This window comes from Vipera berus (assembly GCF_964194415.1).
Source record: "Vipera berus genome assembly, chromosome: 3".
Lineage (NCBI taxonomy): Eukaryota > Metazoa > Chordata > Lepidosauria > Squamata > Viperidae > Vipera > Vipera berus.
The window spans coordinates 78,503,897-78,522,081 of NC_138204.1; the positions used below are offsets into that span (position 1 = coordinate 78,503,897).

The 18,185-nt window shown below is 41.2% G+C and overlaps 1 protein-coding gene across 11 annotated transcripts in view; it reads left to right on the forward strand.

Annotated features, from left to right (window-relative positions):
* The window catches only part of ADGRL2 (adhesion G protein-coupled receptor L2), a 218,356-nt gene that overhangs the window by 106,638 nt on the left and 93,533 nt on the right, over positions 1 to 18,185 (forward strand). For all 11 annotated transcript variants that reach the window (XM_081324142.1, XM_081324140.1, XM_081324146.1 and 8 more), the window contains exon 3: positions 15,506 to 15,719. In XM_081324142.1, coding sequence (XP_081180268.1) covers positions 15,506 to 15,719 — 214 coding nt within the window. The remainder of the gene's footprint in view (positions 1 to 15,505; positions 15,720 to 18,185) is intronic.

Sequence of the window (18,185 nt, forward strand, 5' to 3'; positions counted from 1 at the left end):
TCCAAACTATGTTTGGCTGAAATAATTTATTGAATATACTTAGGTGACTGGGCTAATTCAACATGCCAAAACATTAAAACTATGGTTTTGACAGTACTATCTCAGGTTTGATATGACTGTTGTCATAATTACGGTGGTTTGGGAGAGATACCCAATTCCACTTGCTTCACAGCACTATTGAGAGGATAAAACTATGCACACTATCTTGTTCTTTAAAATGCCTGAAATAAAGATATTTATTAGTATGCATTTTATACATGATGTAATGAAATACAGTCACCTAATGTAATACATTAAACTTGCCCAGTAAAGTTATCACTAAAGAAGAGAAATTAGAACAGTATGGCTTTGACATACACATAGCCAGTTAGTTAACTTGACCTTATTTGAAAATTTGAGAATATGACGTGAGTCAACATTTTGCAAATGCACTGTTTTACAGTGATAATCTCCAACAATAGTGATGCCTCTGTCATGGTTTAATGAACACTCTAGAGAGCTTTACTGGATAATCTCATGTATTATAGCTATCAGCTCCTATGAGGATGTGTAGTTTCAGTTCACTCTGTTGGGCAAACATGCAGATCAGTGTTACATTTGGGGGGGATTGAAATCCAGGCTCATACTGCGGAGAATTTTGGACCAAGGATTTTGGCTGTTAAAATGATACAGATTCTGTCTGTCTGTCTGTCTGTCCGTCCGTCCATCCATCCATCCATCCATCCATCCATCCATCCATCCATCCGTCTGCCATATTCACAGTACCTGTCCAGAGAGTCATTTGGAAGAGTCATGATACAAACTGTTACCAGTAATAAGGATTTTGGGGGAAGTTGCCAAAGGTTTTGCCTTCTGAGTACTGGCAGCTTCTAATTGCTTTCTAGTCTTGGCCATTGTGATGCAAACTAATGATTGCAGCATTTTAGGTTTCAGTAGTCTATCCAAATGTATCAACTAACTTGTCATTCAAATCTGTACTGGAAAAAGAAGATACGCTGTTACTAAAGTGTTGCCAGTCTGAAATAAGTTCAGTAATTTTTGTTATTGTTGCTTAAACCGTCTTTAGAAAAGTCAAACTTTCCCATTATTTTTTGCAGCTTGCAGCAGAAGGGCATTTTCATATTGATCCATTCTGGAATGGATCCTAGAGAGTCACAGTGAGCCCAGAAATATTATCAGGCTGAATAAAAAGTGGCAGGGGTAACCTAATCACACATTATTTATGAACAGGAATACTTGTACACTGAGTCACAGTCTGAAGTTTACAATGCAATAAAGCCTGAGAAATACATTTAAAGATTTGCCTTTAAAGCTCTGCATGACATGGGTCCAGACTACTTGAGGAAGTGTCAATGGGACTGGACTGTTCAACCTGCGCCAGGGGATCCCCTCAAGGATTTTCGGCTAGTGGGGTCCAGGAGAAAAGCCTTATCTGCCATAGCTTCTGCCCTCTGGAAAATCCTAGCCCCTGACTTTTTGTAAGAGCCTTAAGACCTGGCTCTGCCAGATGGCTTGGGGACCTAATGATGGAGCTTTACACTGGAGATGGTTGACTAATTGAAAGCTAATCCCACCCTCCATGTATCCGGCTCCCTCCTCCGCCATCTTCCGTGAATGATTTTATTTTACCTCTTTGGTATCTCATATCCAATGATTTTATTGTCTCTTAATGTTTTTTTATGCTGTAAATCACCAAGAGTTGTTTGACATGAGATGGGAGACAAATAAATTTTATAATGAAATAAAAATAAAGAAATAAATATTCAAATAAACAAATAAAAAGTAATAGCATTCATTAATAAACTTTGTAGGAGCAGGACTGAATCATTTTTCTTCAAAAGAGATATAAGCCTGGCATCATGAACTTTCCAATGTTATGTTATGTTTACAAATGAGAATGCTGGTTGGCTAGACAAAGTGAACTCGATCAAATACATTAAGATTAAATTTAACATGTCTGTACCTAGCTACCTGAAGGAAACCCTAACTGAACTTAGTGAATTCACAGATATTAATTTACTAGAATAATTTATCACTACTAGAACATTTTCTCAAGTGTTGCCAAACAACAGAATTTAATATTCAGATATAAAACTCACTCGACAAAAAACAGTAAAAAGATGACTACTTAGCATTAGCAGACTTTTCTGCTTTCATATCTTTAGGGCTCAACAATCTTTAAATCATGAGAAGTAGTAAAATGCTTTAGATGTTTTCTACACAGGTTTTTTTTAAAAAAAACCAACACCTTGATGCCGTAGAATCAGCCCTATTTAGAAAAGAGGGAAATAGACATTCCTGAAAAAAAACACAACGTTCCCCCCCAACCAACACCCCCCCCCCGCTTTTTATGTGTCAAACTGCTTTGTTGCAAATTTGGTTTACCAAGCCTGGGAACAAAGGCTCCCCCCCTTTGTTAGTTTATGAACTCAGCAGTGGTTCTTTGAATTAATGTTGCTTAGAGACAATTTTTTGGGGGGGGGTTCTCTTTTGTTCCTCCTTTTATCAGCCTTATGTTGGTCCTTCATTCAAACCAACAGGGATTGTATGAGAATTTAAAAGAAAAGTGTTTATTGTGCAACGTCAATCAATAAACAGTTCTAGAATCTCTGAAATGTGTAGCTTTGTTTTTGCTCTCCTAGAAGTTCTGTTAAGAGGATATAATGCAGCAGGAAATTCTGTTGAAACATAATTTAGCACAAACAGATACCACTTCTGTTGTTTCTGTGATATAATTCCTTCTTGAAATGAGAACCTTTTCCTTCTGGACAAGTGGCATGTTCAGAGGGGGGAAAAATAGTTAAGCTTTTTGACAAACCATCCCTAAGAAAAGTTGTTGAGATGCTAAACACCAATCTGCATTTCACCCTGCTGTCACAGCCTATTGAATCATAAAACATCATGGACAATTTATTGAATTGCCTTTGGCCCCTGAACTCCCTCTTTTGCAGCCCTCAGAAATTCCAGAGCTGAATTTTGGCAGCAAATGACTGAAAATAAAGACACAATGAAGTGCATGTATATGGTGAGATCTATTGTCCAATCTCCATTCTCCCACAAAATTTAGCTTTACCAACTGCTGTCTTCTATTAACAAGTCTCTAGATTTTTGCAAAGTGCATCTATAAGAAAGTTGCCCATCTCTGGTCTGTCATGAGACAATCTGTTCTACTTCATAATTCAGAACGGTCTTTTATGCATGCCTAGCACATTTATTTAAAGCATGTATTATCTTCTGCCTTGTGAGAATTTTGAAAAGCAAGATATTACAAGAAACATTAGCATGCTACGAAATATAAATAGAAAAATCAGCATTTTCATGGGTTTTTTGCATTCAAGTTCATTATTAGAAAGAACATTATTTGGCTGAATAGACAATATATTGTCTCTTGATTTTACATGTTCTTGCCCCCCCTCCTCTCTCTCTCTCTCTCTCTCTCTCTCTATATATATATATATATATATATATATATATATATATATATATATATATATATATATATATATATATATATATATATATCTGAACATGTATATATATCTGAACATGTTTATGTATACATGTGTACAGAGGTAAAAAGCACAAAATTGCCACGTTCCATATAGCAAACATTTGTGTATTTATATCCAGTTGTCTATTTTAACAAAATTTATGTTATCTTTCAGTTTAAAAGCCTCAATAATAAAAGCAATAACTATTCAAAGTTTTAAAATAAATACTAGCATTATGAAACTAGCAACTTTTTATATACATTACAAAAACATTATTAATCACTATTGAATATAAAACTACCACCAAGAATGTATTTTTATCACATGAATTTGGCTATTTAACAAAGTAGTGGTTAAATAGCCAAATTTATGTGAGAAAAATACACACATAAGCATGATGTCAGAGTACTAGCTGATAACCTAGCTGTGTTTCGAACAGCCTTGAAGCTTCTAAAATAACAAAAGAAACATTTCACAACGTACTTCAGTAACCAAGTCTGGATATTATATTAATATATATAAAACTGGGGAAAAAATAAACTTGTTTTACAGTTCTTTGCAACCAGACGTGTCTGTTCTGAATTAGTATTACAAATTGAAAAAGAGGACAATTATAAGGAATAAAACACAAGTGGAAAATTAGACATGCATTTTCATAACATTGTGCCTGTCATTTAAGCCTGTTTAGACTTATGTGCATCAGCATTGTTTGTGTGTAATATATTTGTTCTTAATTGTGTTAGTATATTCTGCTCAAATCCAATGATGTTTGCAGAAAAACTGCAGTATGTGATGATATCTATAATGGAACAGACATGTTAAGCTATTTTCACCCAAAAGCAAACACTTGAGCCTTAAATCTTTATTTATGTGTAGGTTTTAATTTGCTTCTTTTGAGATTTTTTTTCCATTTTCTCCATATATCAGACAGCCCTGTTGCTTTATATGAATATGGATGAGGTTGTGTTTTTACTGTATACATGTACTGTATGTATACTGTATGTTTGTATGCCTGGTCTTTGTGTTTTTGTAACGCATTTCATGCATATGAGAGAAAGTACAGTACTCATTTCATGTTTTTTTAATGGTAACATTCTGATCCATTAACCAATGAGATGGAGACTTAATTTTAAATGTTATGTACTTGTTTATTTGCCAACATTTTTGTCTTCATTGGAATCAAATTAAAATTTTCATGAGTTCTAACGAGGACTGGACAGTGAGCCAGGGTTTGAGCTGAGGTTGATGAGTGTTCTGTGTTAGAAGCAGTACTTATTAAACTATTTTTTTTAAAAAAAAAGTTAAGATTTTTGCTCTAATTTAGAATGAAAAAAATCCTAATAATTTTAATAGTAGAACTTGTATATGAATGTGAATGTATTCCTTGTTCTCAGTTCAAGGTGGTAAATACCAGATCTATTTCAGGTGATGAGTATTAGTGAACTGAATTTTCTGTGGTGTGTTTTTGATTGATTAATAACATTAAAAAATCCTCTTTTCTTTTTTATATAATTAACAAAATTACAATAAAGGACAAAACTTCTAAATATATTTAAAAATTCACACAATTAAATGAGACCAAAAGAAAAAAGAAAAAAAAAGATAGAAAAAACAGACCAAAGAAGAAAATAATCTTCTTTTTATGTTAAACTTGTCAGTAGTTACTGATTTACTGATACTAGATACTGCCATAATATAATCAATACAAAATATCAAACAGTGCATCTGTTTAACAAAAAGCACTAAAATGTATTTTTGCACGTTATTTCATCATATTTTTTGGTGTAACAAGATTGTCAAAAAGATATTAACCAATTCTAATTTTTTTTTAAAAAATGAGATATTTGCAAAATGACTTTTCTCATTCTACAAAACTAGCACAAGTTTTATTTTAAAAGACAATCATTTTATTCTTGATAGAAATATCTGTATTTTTATGAACACTGTGTTTTATAACTTTTATACAGCTTCTTGGAGTCATGTACAGGAAATAAATGTATGCAATATTAATGTAAACTGAAATGTCACAGTCTCTTTTATTTGCTTGTTTGGGGATACCGTATATACTTGAGTATAAGCCGAATTTTTCAGCCCACTTTTTGGGCTGAAAAATTCCACTTCGGCTTATACTCCAGTCAACAAAAAAACTTACCCAGGACTTGTGCGCGGCCGAGGCTTTGGTGCTTCCGGGATCGCCCGCACCTCTCCCAAGCCACCGCCGTCCGAGACCTGCCGAAGTTTGGGGAGGTTTGGGGAGGTGCGCGCGCACCTCCCCAAACTCCGCGCCTTGCCTGCCTGCTTCTTTCCGCAGCGGAAAGAAGCAGGCAGGCAGGGCGCGGAGGAACGGAGACTTGCCGACGTTTGGGGAGGTTTGGGCGCCTCCCCAAACCTCGGCAGGTCTCCGTTCCTCCGCGCAGACCTGCCGACGTTTGGGGAGGTTTGGGCGCCTCCCCAAACCTCGGCAGGTCTCCGTTCCTCCTGCCGACCTTTGGGGAGGTTTGGGCGCCTCCCCAAACCTCCCCAAACCTCGGCAGGTCTCCGTTCCTCCTGCCGACCTTTGGGGAGGTTTGGGCGCCTCCCCAAACCTCCCCAAACCTCGGCAGGTCTCCGTTCCTCCTGCCGACCTTTGGGGAGGTTTGGGCGCCTCCCCAAACCTCGGCAGGTCTCCGTTCCTCCGCGCAGACCTGCCGACGTTTGGGAAGGTTTGGGTGCCTCCCCAAACCTCCCCAGGTCTCCGTTCCTGTTTGGGGAGGTTTGGGCGCCTCCCCAAACCTCCCCAAACCTCGGCAGGTCTCCGTTCTTCCTGCCGACCTTTGGGGAGGTTTGGGCGCCTCCCCAAACCTCCCCAAACCTCGGCAGGTCTCCGTTCCTGTTTGGGGAGGTTTGGGCGCCTCCCCAAACCTCCCCAAACCTCGGCAGGTCTCCGTTCCTCCGCGCAGACCTGCCGACGTTTGGGGAGGTTTGGGCGCCTCCCCAAACCTCCCCAAACCTCGGCAGGTCTCCGTTCCTGTTTGGGGAGGTTTGGGCGCCTCCCCAAACCTCGGCAGGTCTCCGTTCCTCCGCGCAGACCTGCCGACCTTTGGGGAGGTTTGGGCGCCTCCCCAAACGTCCCCAAACCTCGGCAGGTCTCCGTTCCTGTTTGGGGAGGTTTGGGCGCCTCCCCAAACCTCCCCAAACCTCGGCAGGTCTCCGTTCCTCCGCGCAGACCTGCCGACGTTTGGGGAGGTTTGGGCGCCTCCCCAAACCTCCCCAAACCTCGGCAGGTCTCCGTTCCTGTTTGGGGAGGTTTGGGCGCCTCCCCAAACCTCCCCAAACCTCGGCAGGTCTCCGTTCCTCCGCACAGACCTGCCGACCTTTGGGGAGGTTTGGGCGCCTCCCCAAACGTCCCCAAACCTCGGCAGGTCTCCGTTCCTGTTTGGGGAGGTTTGGGCGCCTCCCCAAACCTCCCCAAACCTCGGCAGGTCTCCGTTCCTCCGCGCAGACCTGCCGACCTTTGGGGAGGTTTGGGCGCCTCCCCAAACGTCCCCAAACCTCGGCAGGTCTCCGTTCCTCCGCGCAGACCTGCCGACCTTTGGGGAGGTTTGGGCGCCTCCCCAAACGTCCCCAAACCTCGGCAGGTCTCCGTTCCTGTTTGGGGAGGTTTGGGCGCCTCCCCAAACCTCCCCAAACCTCGGCAGGTCTCCGTTCCTCCGCGCAGACCTGCCGACCTTTGGGGAGGTTTGGGCGCCTCCCCAAACGTCCCCAAACCTCGGCAGGTCTCCGTTCCTGTTTGGGGAGGTTTGGGCGCCTCCCCAAACCTCGGCAGGTCTCCGTTCCTCCGCGCAGACCTGCCGACCTTTGGGGAGGTTTGGGCGCCTCCCCAAACGTCCCCAAACCTCGGCAGGTCTCCGTTCCTCCGCGCAGACCTGCCGACCTTTGGGGAGGTTTGGGCGCCTCCCCAAACGTCCCCAAACCTCGGCAGGTCTCCGTTCCTCCGCGCAGACCTGCCGACCTTTGGGGAGGTTTGGGCGCCTCCCCAAACGTCCCCAAACCTCGGCAGGTCTCCGTTCCTGTTTGGGGAGGTTTGGGCGCCTCCCCAAACCTCCCCAAACCTCGGCAGGTCTCCGTTCCTCCGCGCAGACCTGCCGACCTTTGGGGAGGTTTGGGCGCCTCCCCAAACGTCCCCAAACCTCGGCAGGTCTCCGTTCCTGTTTGGGGAGGTTTGGGCGCCTCCCCAAACCTCGGCAGGTCTCCGTTCCTCCGCGCAGACCTGCCGACCTTTGGGGAGGTTTGGGCGCCTCCCCAAACGTCCCCAAACCTCGGCAGGTCTCCGTTCCTGTTTGGGGAGGTTTGGGCGCCTCCCCAAACCTCCCCAAACCTCGGCAGGTCTCCGTTCCTCCGCGCAGACCTGCCGACCTTTGGGGAGGTTTGGGCGCCTCCCCAAACGTCCCCAAACCTCGGCAGGTCTCCGTTCCTGTTTGGGGAGGTTTGGGCGCCTCCCCAAACCTCCCCAAACCTCGGCAGGTCTCCGTTCCTCCGCGCAGACCTGCCGACCTTTGGGGAGGTTTGGGCGCCTCCCCAAACGTCCCCAAACCTCGGCAGGTCTCCGTTCCTGTTTGGGGAGGTTTGGGCGCCTCCCCAAACCTCCCCAAACCTCAGCAGGTCCCCAAACGTCGGCAGGTCTGCGCGGAGGAACGGAGACCTGCTGAGGTTTGGGGAGGTTTGGGGAGGCGCCCAAACCTCCCCAAACAGGAACGGAGACCTGCCGAGGTTTGGGGACGTTTGGGGAGGCGCCCAAACCTCCCCAAAGGTCGGCAGGTCTGCGCGGAGGAACGGAGACCTGCCGAGGTTTGGGGAGGTTTGGGGAGGCGCCCAAACCTCCCCAAACAGGAACGGAGACCTGCCGAGGTTTGGGGACGTTTGGGGAGGCGCCCAAACCTCCCCAAAGGTCGGCAGGTCTGCGCGGAGGAACGGAGATCTGCCGAGGTTTGGGGAGGTTTGGGGAGGCGCCCAAACCTCCCCAAACAGGAACGGAGACCTGCCGAGGTTTGGGGACGTTTGGGGAGGCGCCCAAACCTCCCCAAAGGTCGGCAGGTCTGCGTGGAGGAACGGAGACCTGCCGAGGTTTGGGGAGGTTTGGGGAGGCGCCCAAACCTCCCCAAACAGGAACGGAGACCTGCCGAGGTTTGGGGACGTTTGGGGAGGCGCCCAAACCTCCCCAAAGGTCGGCAGGTCTGCGCGGAGGAACGGAGACCTGCCGAGGTTTGGGGACGTTTGGGGAGGCGCCCAAACCTCCCCAAAGGTCGGCAGGTCTGCGCGGAGGAACGGAGACCTGCCGAGGTTTGGGGAGGTTTGGGGAGGCGCCCAAACCTCCCCAAACAGGAACGGAGACCTGCCGAGGTTTGGGGACGTTTGGGGAGGCGCCCAAACCTCCCCAAAGGTCGGCAGGTCTGCGCGGAGGAACGGAGACCTGCCGAGGTTTGGGGAGGTTTGGGGAGGCGCCCAAACCTCCCCAAACAGGAACGGAGACCTGCCGAGGTTTGGGGAGGTTTGGGGAGGCGCCCAAACCTCCCCAAAGGTCGGCAGGAGGAACGGAGACCTGCCGAGGTTTGGGGACGTTTGGGGAGGCGCCCAAACCTCCCCAAAGGTCGGCAGGAGGAACGGAGACCTGCCGACGAGCCTTGGCCACACAGGGTATTCCTGTGTATTCAGGCTTGCAAAATGGCGGATCGAGCCTCTGCTGGCGGCAGAGGCTTGCAGAACGGCGGATCGGCTTATACTCGAGTCAATAACTTTTTCCAGTTTTGGGGGGTGAAATTGGGGGTCTCGGCTTATACTCGAGTCGGCTTATACTCAAGTATATACGGTAAATTAAAAAATGAAAGTCCCCACCCCCTCTTCCCCAAGATCCCATGGTAGCAATTTGCAGTTTAAATAGTCAAGGGCATATACCCTTATTTTTACATCTTGATTGCTGTAGAACAGTGTTAACTCTGGCATATCTTCACTGCAGAAATACAGTTAAACAAATGTTAGGGATAATGAATCAAATAAAGCATGTTGTTTGCTAAATCTCTGCAAACAGTTTTTAACTGCTTGTGAAAGCTGACTTAAGGTCTATAGGGGAAAAAAACCAGTTTATTTTAGCTGCTTTGCCTTCCTTAGTGGAAACAAATGGATTGGGCAAAAAAAGTTTATATTAAGCACACCATACGGTATATTTCATAAAGATTTTCAGCAAAACCAAGTACGAATTTCTAATATAAGCATAGAGAACTGGTTTATTTATTGGACAAATATAGTACATACGTATTTCCCCTATTTTACAAGAAAAATGTGTAAGACAATGTTTGTCCTGTATCTGGTTTATATGTTGAGTGTTTTCACCATTATTTTTCCTCATTCAGTTTCCCTTTTCTCAAATTTGATAAGGTATCTAAGTGCAGATGAATAAGAAGCTGTGTTTATGCTTACAAGGACATTGTTGTTTGCATTTAAATGGCATAGATGTTGTTGTTTCCTCCCAAATAGAAGATTTTCTAGAAAATATTTTAGTTCTTAGTTTTTCCACAGTGTAGTTTTAGCTTAATAACTGAATGTGATTTTTTTAACTTTTTTGTATAATTAAATGCTGCCCCCAACCATAAGACTTTGGGAGACCTGCATAAATAAAACAATGAAAAATAAAATTTAATGAATAAACCCAGAAATTATTCTCTAAAGCTGGTGTGGTGCAGTAAAGGGTGCATTACAAGATCCTTTCGTGAGTGACATAGGACAAGCAGATTCTTCCAGGAGCAAGCAGTCCCAAAGATAATCAAGAACCAAGCCAAGAGTGATTAAATTTATAGGTGACACTGTGTAATGAATTGCTACATGTTGCAAATATAAAGTACCACAGGTTTAACAGTTTCCAAATTGGGAAGAGGGAATTTTTTGTTTCAAGTGTGCAAGAGAAATATGTGTGCAAAGTGACATATGGAAATTGCACTATACAAATTATCCTACTTTTCTTGACTATGTTTTTTTCCTGTAAAGCACATATTTCTATGAATATCTGTGTAATCTTACATATCTGCATTGTAGGTAGATAAGTACAGCAGATATATAAACCTATTATTGAGTTTAACGTGGCTTATTGAAATGAAGAAATGTTCCATCTTGTTTTAGACAAGCCAGAACTAATTTCCTTTCACAATTTTGTTTATTGCATGCAGCTGATTTCTGACCACCAAAATGCCAGGATTTCCTTTTTCTTCTCATTCCTTTAAAGAATGAGCTATACATTTATCTTCTAACTAGATGCCAAGCAACCTATTAAAATCATTACACACATTTGAATTGTTTTACAGTGCATTCTAATTATGATAGCACTTCTGCTTTAAATCTCTTTTTGAAGTGTTAAACATACTTCACATGCATTATCTTCGTAGTTCTATTGAAACTGGTTTATGTACCTCCCTTCAAGATCATTTCTGAAGAACAGGTTCATTTGTAAATTACAGTACAGAAAATCTGAATGGATGGTTTGTCAGCTCAGCATTAATGACAGCAATATATTTTGATTGTTCTCTACTCACAACTGAAGTGGGGTGGTGCACAACTGGAAAGGAGGGCCTTCATTTTGACCATACTTTAAGTAAAGCACTCCTTTGATGGTGGTAAAGCATGTTTTGGAAAGAACTTTGTTCCTCTAAAACTGTGTTTCTTTGATGTTACTTCAACTGGCTTCTTTACATTCAGTAAGCAAAAAGGGGCTTTGCATACTCAGTGAAAGTAATGGGTAGCTTCTGCAGGTATTTAGGAGGCAAAGTCTTTTCTGACAACTAGATGTGTGGAAAGATGTGTGTGTGGGGGGGGGGAGAAAGGTTAGTGAGCTTTAAGAACATGACTTGGGAAGTATCACACAGGCCTAAATCTAGACTTTGCAATGATGCAGGAATGAGAAGTAAGATCTAGACCTTGGTTTTCCCAAATTGTATGGCAAAGTAAAACACTTTGTTAGGACTTGCCTTCTGGATGGGGATATATTTAATTCTTAGATCATAGTATTGATAGGGTAACACAGCGGCATCTGAGAAAGATTGTCAAAGCTGTTCCCAACTCAGTTTGACCTAATTACGAATTGTGAGTCTTAACATAATTAAGATGGAGATGCTCTGACTCTCCTTCCATAGGATCATTTGTCTTTTGCAACAATTCAGATTTCTCTTCACTTTCCCAGGTTCTGTTACACATTTTATTGCAGACCATAACTTCCCTCTTATCCTATCCCCAATAAATCCTCTTGCACAGGTCACACATAATTGAGAAGTTAAAAGAAAGCACACCTACCCGTTTTTTGGGGGTTTTTTTTAACCTGCACTTTTACCTGCAATTAATGTCAGCATCCAAAAATTTGCTACCCTTCACTCAGGTCCTAAAGTAGGAAAGTTCTCATCTTTTATCATGACAAGATTGATATGTTTTTGCTTATTTAATACTAATGATGTCTTGGACTTCATAGCAAGATCTCAGCTTCTCACAGCTTGTTTCTCTTTCTTAAAAAAAAAGGGGGGGAAAGTGATGGTAGTGAGGAATGTGCTACCTCTGTTGGGAATTCACCAAGGCTTAACCTAACTATTATTTTTAGCAGCAACCCAAAATATAGAGCAACCTAAGTTGAAGGATAATCTCTTAAAAAAAAAAGCTCTCTGTGTTCCCATCTGGTTTTTTTTTAACTCTAATGCTGCTGCATTCCCACCCCCTCTCCTGAATTGTTGAAAAAAGACTGTAGAAATCTAGATGACAGCAGTGTATAATGTTTTTCTCTGCCCCATAAATCTGTCCTTCTGAGCCACCAAATTCAAGAATATTCCTTCTGTTTTTAATTATTAATGCATATTTTCTTGGCGTTCGTTTATTCCCATGGTTTAGGGATACAGCTGAACTACTTTCCTAGAAGTATTTCACCATTCAAGTGATGGTGTCTCTTAATATTAAAGCATGTTGCCATGGATTTGCTGATACTTTGTCTGGTTTTGAATTCTATAGTCCTGGCAACCTCAATTGAAATACTGTAATAGTTCTGTTTTTTTCCACAATAAATACATGGTTGAACTGAAGAAAAAAAAATCCGGACAAAGCACCCAAAGCTTTCTATTAGAGGTTATATTTCTTACATTTCCTATAAGGAAATTTGGACTATAATATTTGGAATTGTTCCTATTTTACTTTTTATGGAAAAGCTTGTAAAGAGAGCTATCGTGGAAATAGTTAATATTAGGCAAGGAAGAAGATAGACTTTATTCTTCTCTCATGATTCAGGAAGTTAGTTCCAGCCTTGAGAAAGTGGTGGGAGAGGAAAAACAGTTACTGAATCTGAGGAAGTAGAAAGTGTGAGAACGAGAATTATCTCATCTTGAGTGTATTGTCCTTAAAAAGGACAGTGAAGGTTTGGGGCTGGATTTCAAAATTCTCTTACTCTACACAGCAATAAAGTAGCATTTCTTGAATTCCTGTGGTGTCTGTTTCTTAATGCCCTGTAGATGTGTGAGTTTACAATTTAGTCATTCCGTGCCAGCCCATGCAACCTATATGAAAGCTAACAGATTGGGGAAAAAATGGCAGTTGTCCTTTGTTTCAGATATTATTATTTTTCAGATGACTTGATAGAGGCAAAATAAGTATATCCTAATTACTGAGGTGAGCACCAGTTTGGTGAAGTGGCCAAGGAATCAGACTAGAAGCCATGAGTCATGCCAGTCACTCTCTCTCAGATGTAGGAAGGAAGCAGTGGCAAACCACTTCCACAAAACCTTGCTAAACAAGTCTTCAGGGACTTGTTCAGACAGTCTCCAGGAGTCAATACACACATATACAGACAGTCACTCTCTCACACACACATTCCTCTGAGGTAAATTTCTATGTCATAATCATCATACCTCCTAAACCAGGGGTCTTCAAACTTGGCCCTTTTATGACTTGTGGACTTCAACTCCCAGAATTCCTCAGCCAGCCTGGCTGAGGATTTCTGGGAGTTGAAGTCCACAAGTCATAAAAGGGCCAAGTTTGAAGACCCCTGTCTTAAACCTTCTAGACCTCTCCTCCAAACAATGAAGAGAAATAAGATGAAATTAAGTGCAGTGGTGAAGTTTCTTCTTCTTCATAAACCCCAGGCTATGGGGCTTGTTTTATACTCCCACCTGTTTTTCATAACTGTTTTCCATCTGTGTCAGTTGCATTTCCCAGTTAGCACAGGCTATCAGTCAGGCACAGAGCTGTTGCTAACTCAGTTGTGTGTATAAAAAAAATGGTATTCGAGGCTGGCAGAGTAGCTGGCAGCAACTTGCAGCTGTCAGAGGGTAAATACAATAAGAAGAAAAGTGCTGAGTTTAATATTGACTCAAAGTTGAATCTCCTGTTGTGGAAATAAAAAAGCCTTGATTTTAAGTGCAACTACTGTTTTGTACATGCTTGGAATGTCTTTTGTATTTTGTTACATGTCCCAATGCCATCCTTATTTTTTTAAAAAAAAACAAAAACAAAAAACAGGTTGCAGAATGCAGCCTTCACAAGAAGCTTCACTTTCTGGCTCAACATAGCCCTTGAATTCTGCTCTCACAGAATTGGACTTGGTTCAAATAGTTTCATACCTTGTGACAAATATTCTGGCTTTGCAGAAGTGTGAAATGCTCAACACAAGGTAGTTTTTTTCCCCTGTTGATTATACACTTACAGCATCAGATAAAGATGGAAATCCCAATTTGTCTGCTCACGTTATCACATTTAATGTGAAATGGTTGGGTGACAGATGCATCCACTGAAAATCTTGCACGTGGCTTCTTGCCATGGTTTAAAAACCACTTTGAGTGGTTAAGTATGCATGCTAGAATACATGCTACTTCCAGTCACTACAGGCCACAGAGGATAATTTATGATAAATAAATCAGGACCAAAATAATGTGTTTGGATAATCAGTATTAAAAATGGTTTTTACAAACCAGGTTTTCAACTCTCTGGCTATTGTTAGAGCTCTAGGTTGAAAATTTGCCACTGAACCCTTTTATAATTAGATTTATTTGAGAATAAAATCATAGTTTGTACAAAAAGGAAAACAAGTTACATTAATATGTAGTTCAAAAAACATAAAAAACTCATTCAGCAGAAAGCTACTGCCCATTACAGATCCCACACACCTATGTACGAGATCTGAGATGAAAGGAACAAAATGAACAAAAGAAACTGAAAATTTGAGGAACAAGTTGGTTTTAAATTATCAAGTTTAATAACTGTAACATTGTATTGGTTTTGGTTGTTTTCAACAAGCAACTGCCCTATTTTCCTGTTATTTTGAGGCAGGGAACATATAACCTTGCTGTGTAAACTTCTCAGGCTGTTCTGAGTTCAGCAGTAGACTGGGAGAAAGCATTGAATATAAATAATACTTGTGACATAGTGCTTGAGTTTAAAGTGAAGTGAACGCAGGGGCTGAAGGGGCTGACCCAGGATGAAGAAAGCCAATCATAAACATCTGTTAAAAATAATTAAATTAGTTAGAACACAAACTAGGGCTCGTTAAGCAAAGGTCCTGGCTGAAAGTATGGTTGTAAACCTGGTGGCCAAAATATGACCCAGCCACTCAGCCGCCACTGCTCACTTAGAGTAAAAATTCCATTCATTGTTCTTCCAGAGTTTGACTTGTTTGAACCCTGAATATCTGTTGGATGTTTCCTGTAATCTCTTGAAGTTCATAATTTATTTTTTAAAGAACAAATTTCAACCATGTGTTTATTTATAAAATGATGCATTCAGAATAATGGCCACATTTAACCCCTGACTCAAGAAGGATGCGAACAAGCTGCTCTATTATATGAATACTCCCATCCATCTACATAGAAAATCCAGGGTGGGCTATGGATGGTACACATTTTTTGGAATGGTAAAAGTCTAAAAATGCCCTCATGTTCACCAAAGTGTATTTTAGAGTTATCTCTCTTAACTTATTTGGAAGGAGATAATTTAATAATACAATATGTTTGTTGTTGTTGTTTTAGGTTTTAGTCGAGCAGCGCTACCATTTGGTTTGGTAAGGAGAGAACTGTCCTGTGAGGGCTACTCCATTGATCTTCGGTGTCCAGGAAGTGATGTCATTATGATAGAGAGTGCTAATTATGGACGGACAGATGACAAGATCTGTGATGCTGACCCTTTCCAGATGGAGAACACTGAATGTTTCCTCCCTGATGCCTACAAAATTATGACACAAAGGTAAAAGCAGTGCTGATTAAAATATGTTAATAAAAAAGAATACACCGATAAAGGTTAAATTACAGATAATAAATATCTTACGAAACTCCAATATACTTTTTCCCCTTTTCGGGAGGAAAAGGCCACTCATGAAATAAAACTAATACCACGGTTGACTTGTTTTTTGTTTTTTGTTTTTTCATAAGTTCAAGGAAAGAAAGAAGGAAGGAAGGAAGAATATGATTTTTAGTTTCTGAGATGTTAAAAGATCTACTCAGATTTTTCTACCCAAAGCCCTATACTTAGTAGAATCCATAAGACTCAGCACAACTCACTTCTGGATAGATACATAAAGGAGTATAAGACTGGTCCCCTACTTATGAAGAGTTATCTTCCAAAAGGCTGTTTGTAAGTCCATTTTGTTTGCAAGTCCAACAAATGTAAAAAAATATGAACAGTATGGTTCTTTCCTTGAACTGGTGGTGGCCAAGGGGCGGGCTTTGCTTAGTGGCAGGAGGAAGAGCTTGAGTGTGGTTTCTGCCATGCCACTTATGTATGAGATGCAATGGAAGCTGACCTTTTTCCGCGTTCTTCTGCCTTCTTTTCCTGCCTTTTGCTACTGATATCCAGGGTTTACTATCCCCATCAGGTTTGCTACAATGCTGCCACCTGTATGAGGTAAGAACTGTATTGTTCTGCAACTCCAGTCTAGAGGGTCCCATTGGGAAAATCCATTTTAAATCTGCTAGTACTTTTTCTGCTAATACAAACAGTGCTTGACATGACATAGGAGGCATTAGGCCAGACATGTCAAACTCGTGACGTTGCGCAACGTATCGGAGCCTTTTCACTATTGCCGGCAATGGGGTGGGCACGGCTTCCAGATGATGCGTCCGGCCCGCAGGACGGCAGTTTGACACCCCTGCATTAGGCAGATCACCAGAATATTCCACTTGTTTTCCTTCCCTATCTACTCTCATTTTGATTTCAGTTTGGGAATGCTTACTAACATTCATTGAAATCGACCATAAAGTGTTCGCATTCTTTAGTGCTACAATGAAAGTACCCTCGCATGTTTGAAAAAATAATATTTTGCTTTAATATATTTCTTTAGATTATAGTTGGATCGCAGGTGAGTTGTGAAAATCATTAAATATAGAATTTGAAATTTCATTATTATTTCATTTTGTCTAAATTACTCATAAAACAAATTTTGTTAGACAAATGCGTGGGAAATTGCAGTCTCATTTCAAAGATTGGAAAAATCATTGAATGAATAAATGATGCATGCCAAGATCCAGATTTTTCTGGTAATTTCTTAGGAGTTCTTTGACAAGTTTAATTTTCATTAGAATTAAATCTCAGGAATCTCTTTTCTAGTTGCTTCATTAAAGTGAGAAATGATTTATCAAACCAATATCTAAATCAGCATAAGAAAAGTGCTAAGGTTTTTAGCTTTTTTAAAAGATTTACAAGTAAATTTAAAATGCCTCTATTTCCTTAAAGCAAAACAAAAACAAAAACGGGTAGGTGTGCTTTCTTTTAACCTCACAATTGTGACCTGTGCAAGAGGATTTACTGGGGGATAGGATAAGAGGGAAGTTATGGTCTGCAATGAAATGTGTAACAGAACCTGGGAAAGTGAAGACAAATCTGAATCGTTGCAAAAGACAAATGATCCCACGGAAAGAGAGTCAGAGCACCTCCATCTTAATTATGTTAAGATTCACAATTCGTAATTAGGTCCAATGATTTTGTCTCCAATTTACTTTAAGATCAGTACAGACTGTAATTCATTCAGGCTTCTTTTTCCTTCCCCCTTTCTCTCATTTTTTAAAGGGAACTGTGCTCCAGTGTTTCAGTTTTCCTCTAACAAGACAGATGGTCAAACTTTCTTTTAAGTGTTATAATTGTTACTTGAAAGCAAGGTTGTAAATCTATTATTGTTTACTATCACTATTTCAGTTACAATTTATTTGCTATTATCCTTTCAGTTTCATCATCCTACAACGGCTTAAAAGGGATAGGTAGGCTATTTGCCCATTAGTATTTTCATAGCATCACCCAGGCATCCTTGAAGTAATGATGTACCTCATTATTACTGTATTATTTTGTCACAGCAATAGATCAGTGATTCTAGAACTTACAAGTTGCTAGTAGAGAAATGACCATGATCACAAAAGGGTGTGCTTTGACAAGTGAAATATCAGCATGAAAGTATGTTCCATAGATAAGGATACCAAACCTAGTTTATTAAGTGTTTTATGCTAGTATTAACCACTGGATACTACGTTACATTTTGAAACTGCAGGGCATCCTCTTCCTTTCATTATGTCAGTCATTCATTCTTCTTAGAACACAGCTGTGCCTGTCAAAGCTCAATACAGGAGCTGTTTGCACTCTGACCTTTCTATTTCTAGGTTAGCAGCCTGTGTATTTCAAATTCTTAGAACTTCATTGAAGATTTCTTCCCTTTTTTCCTCTTTC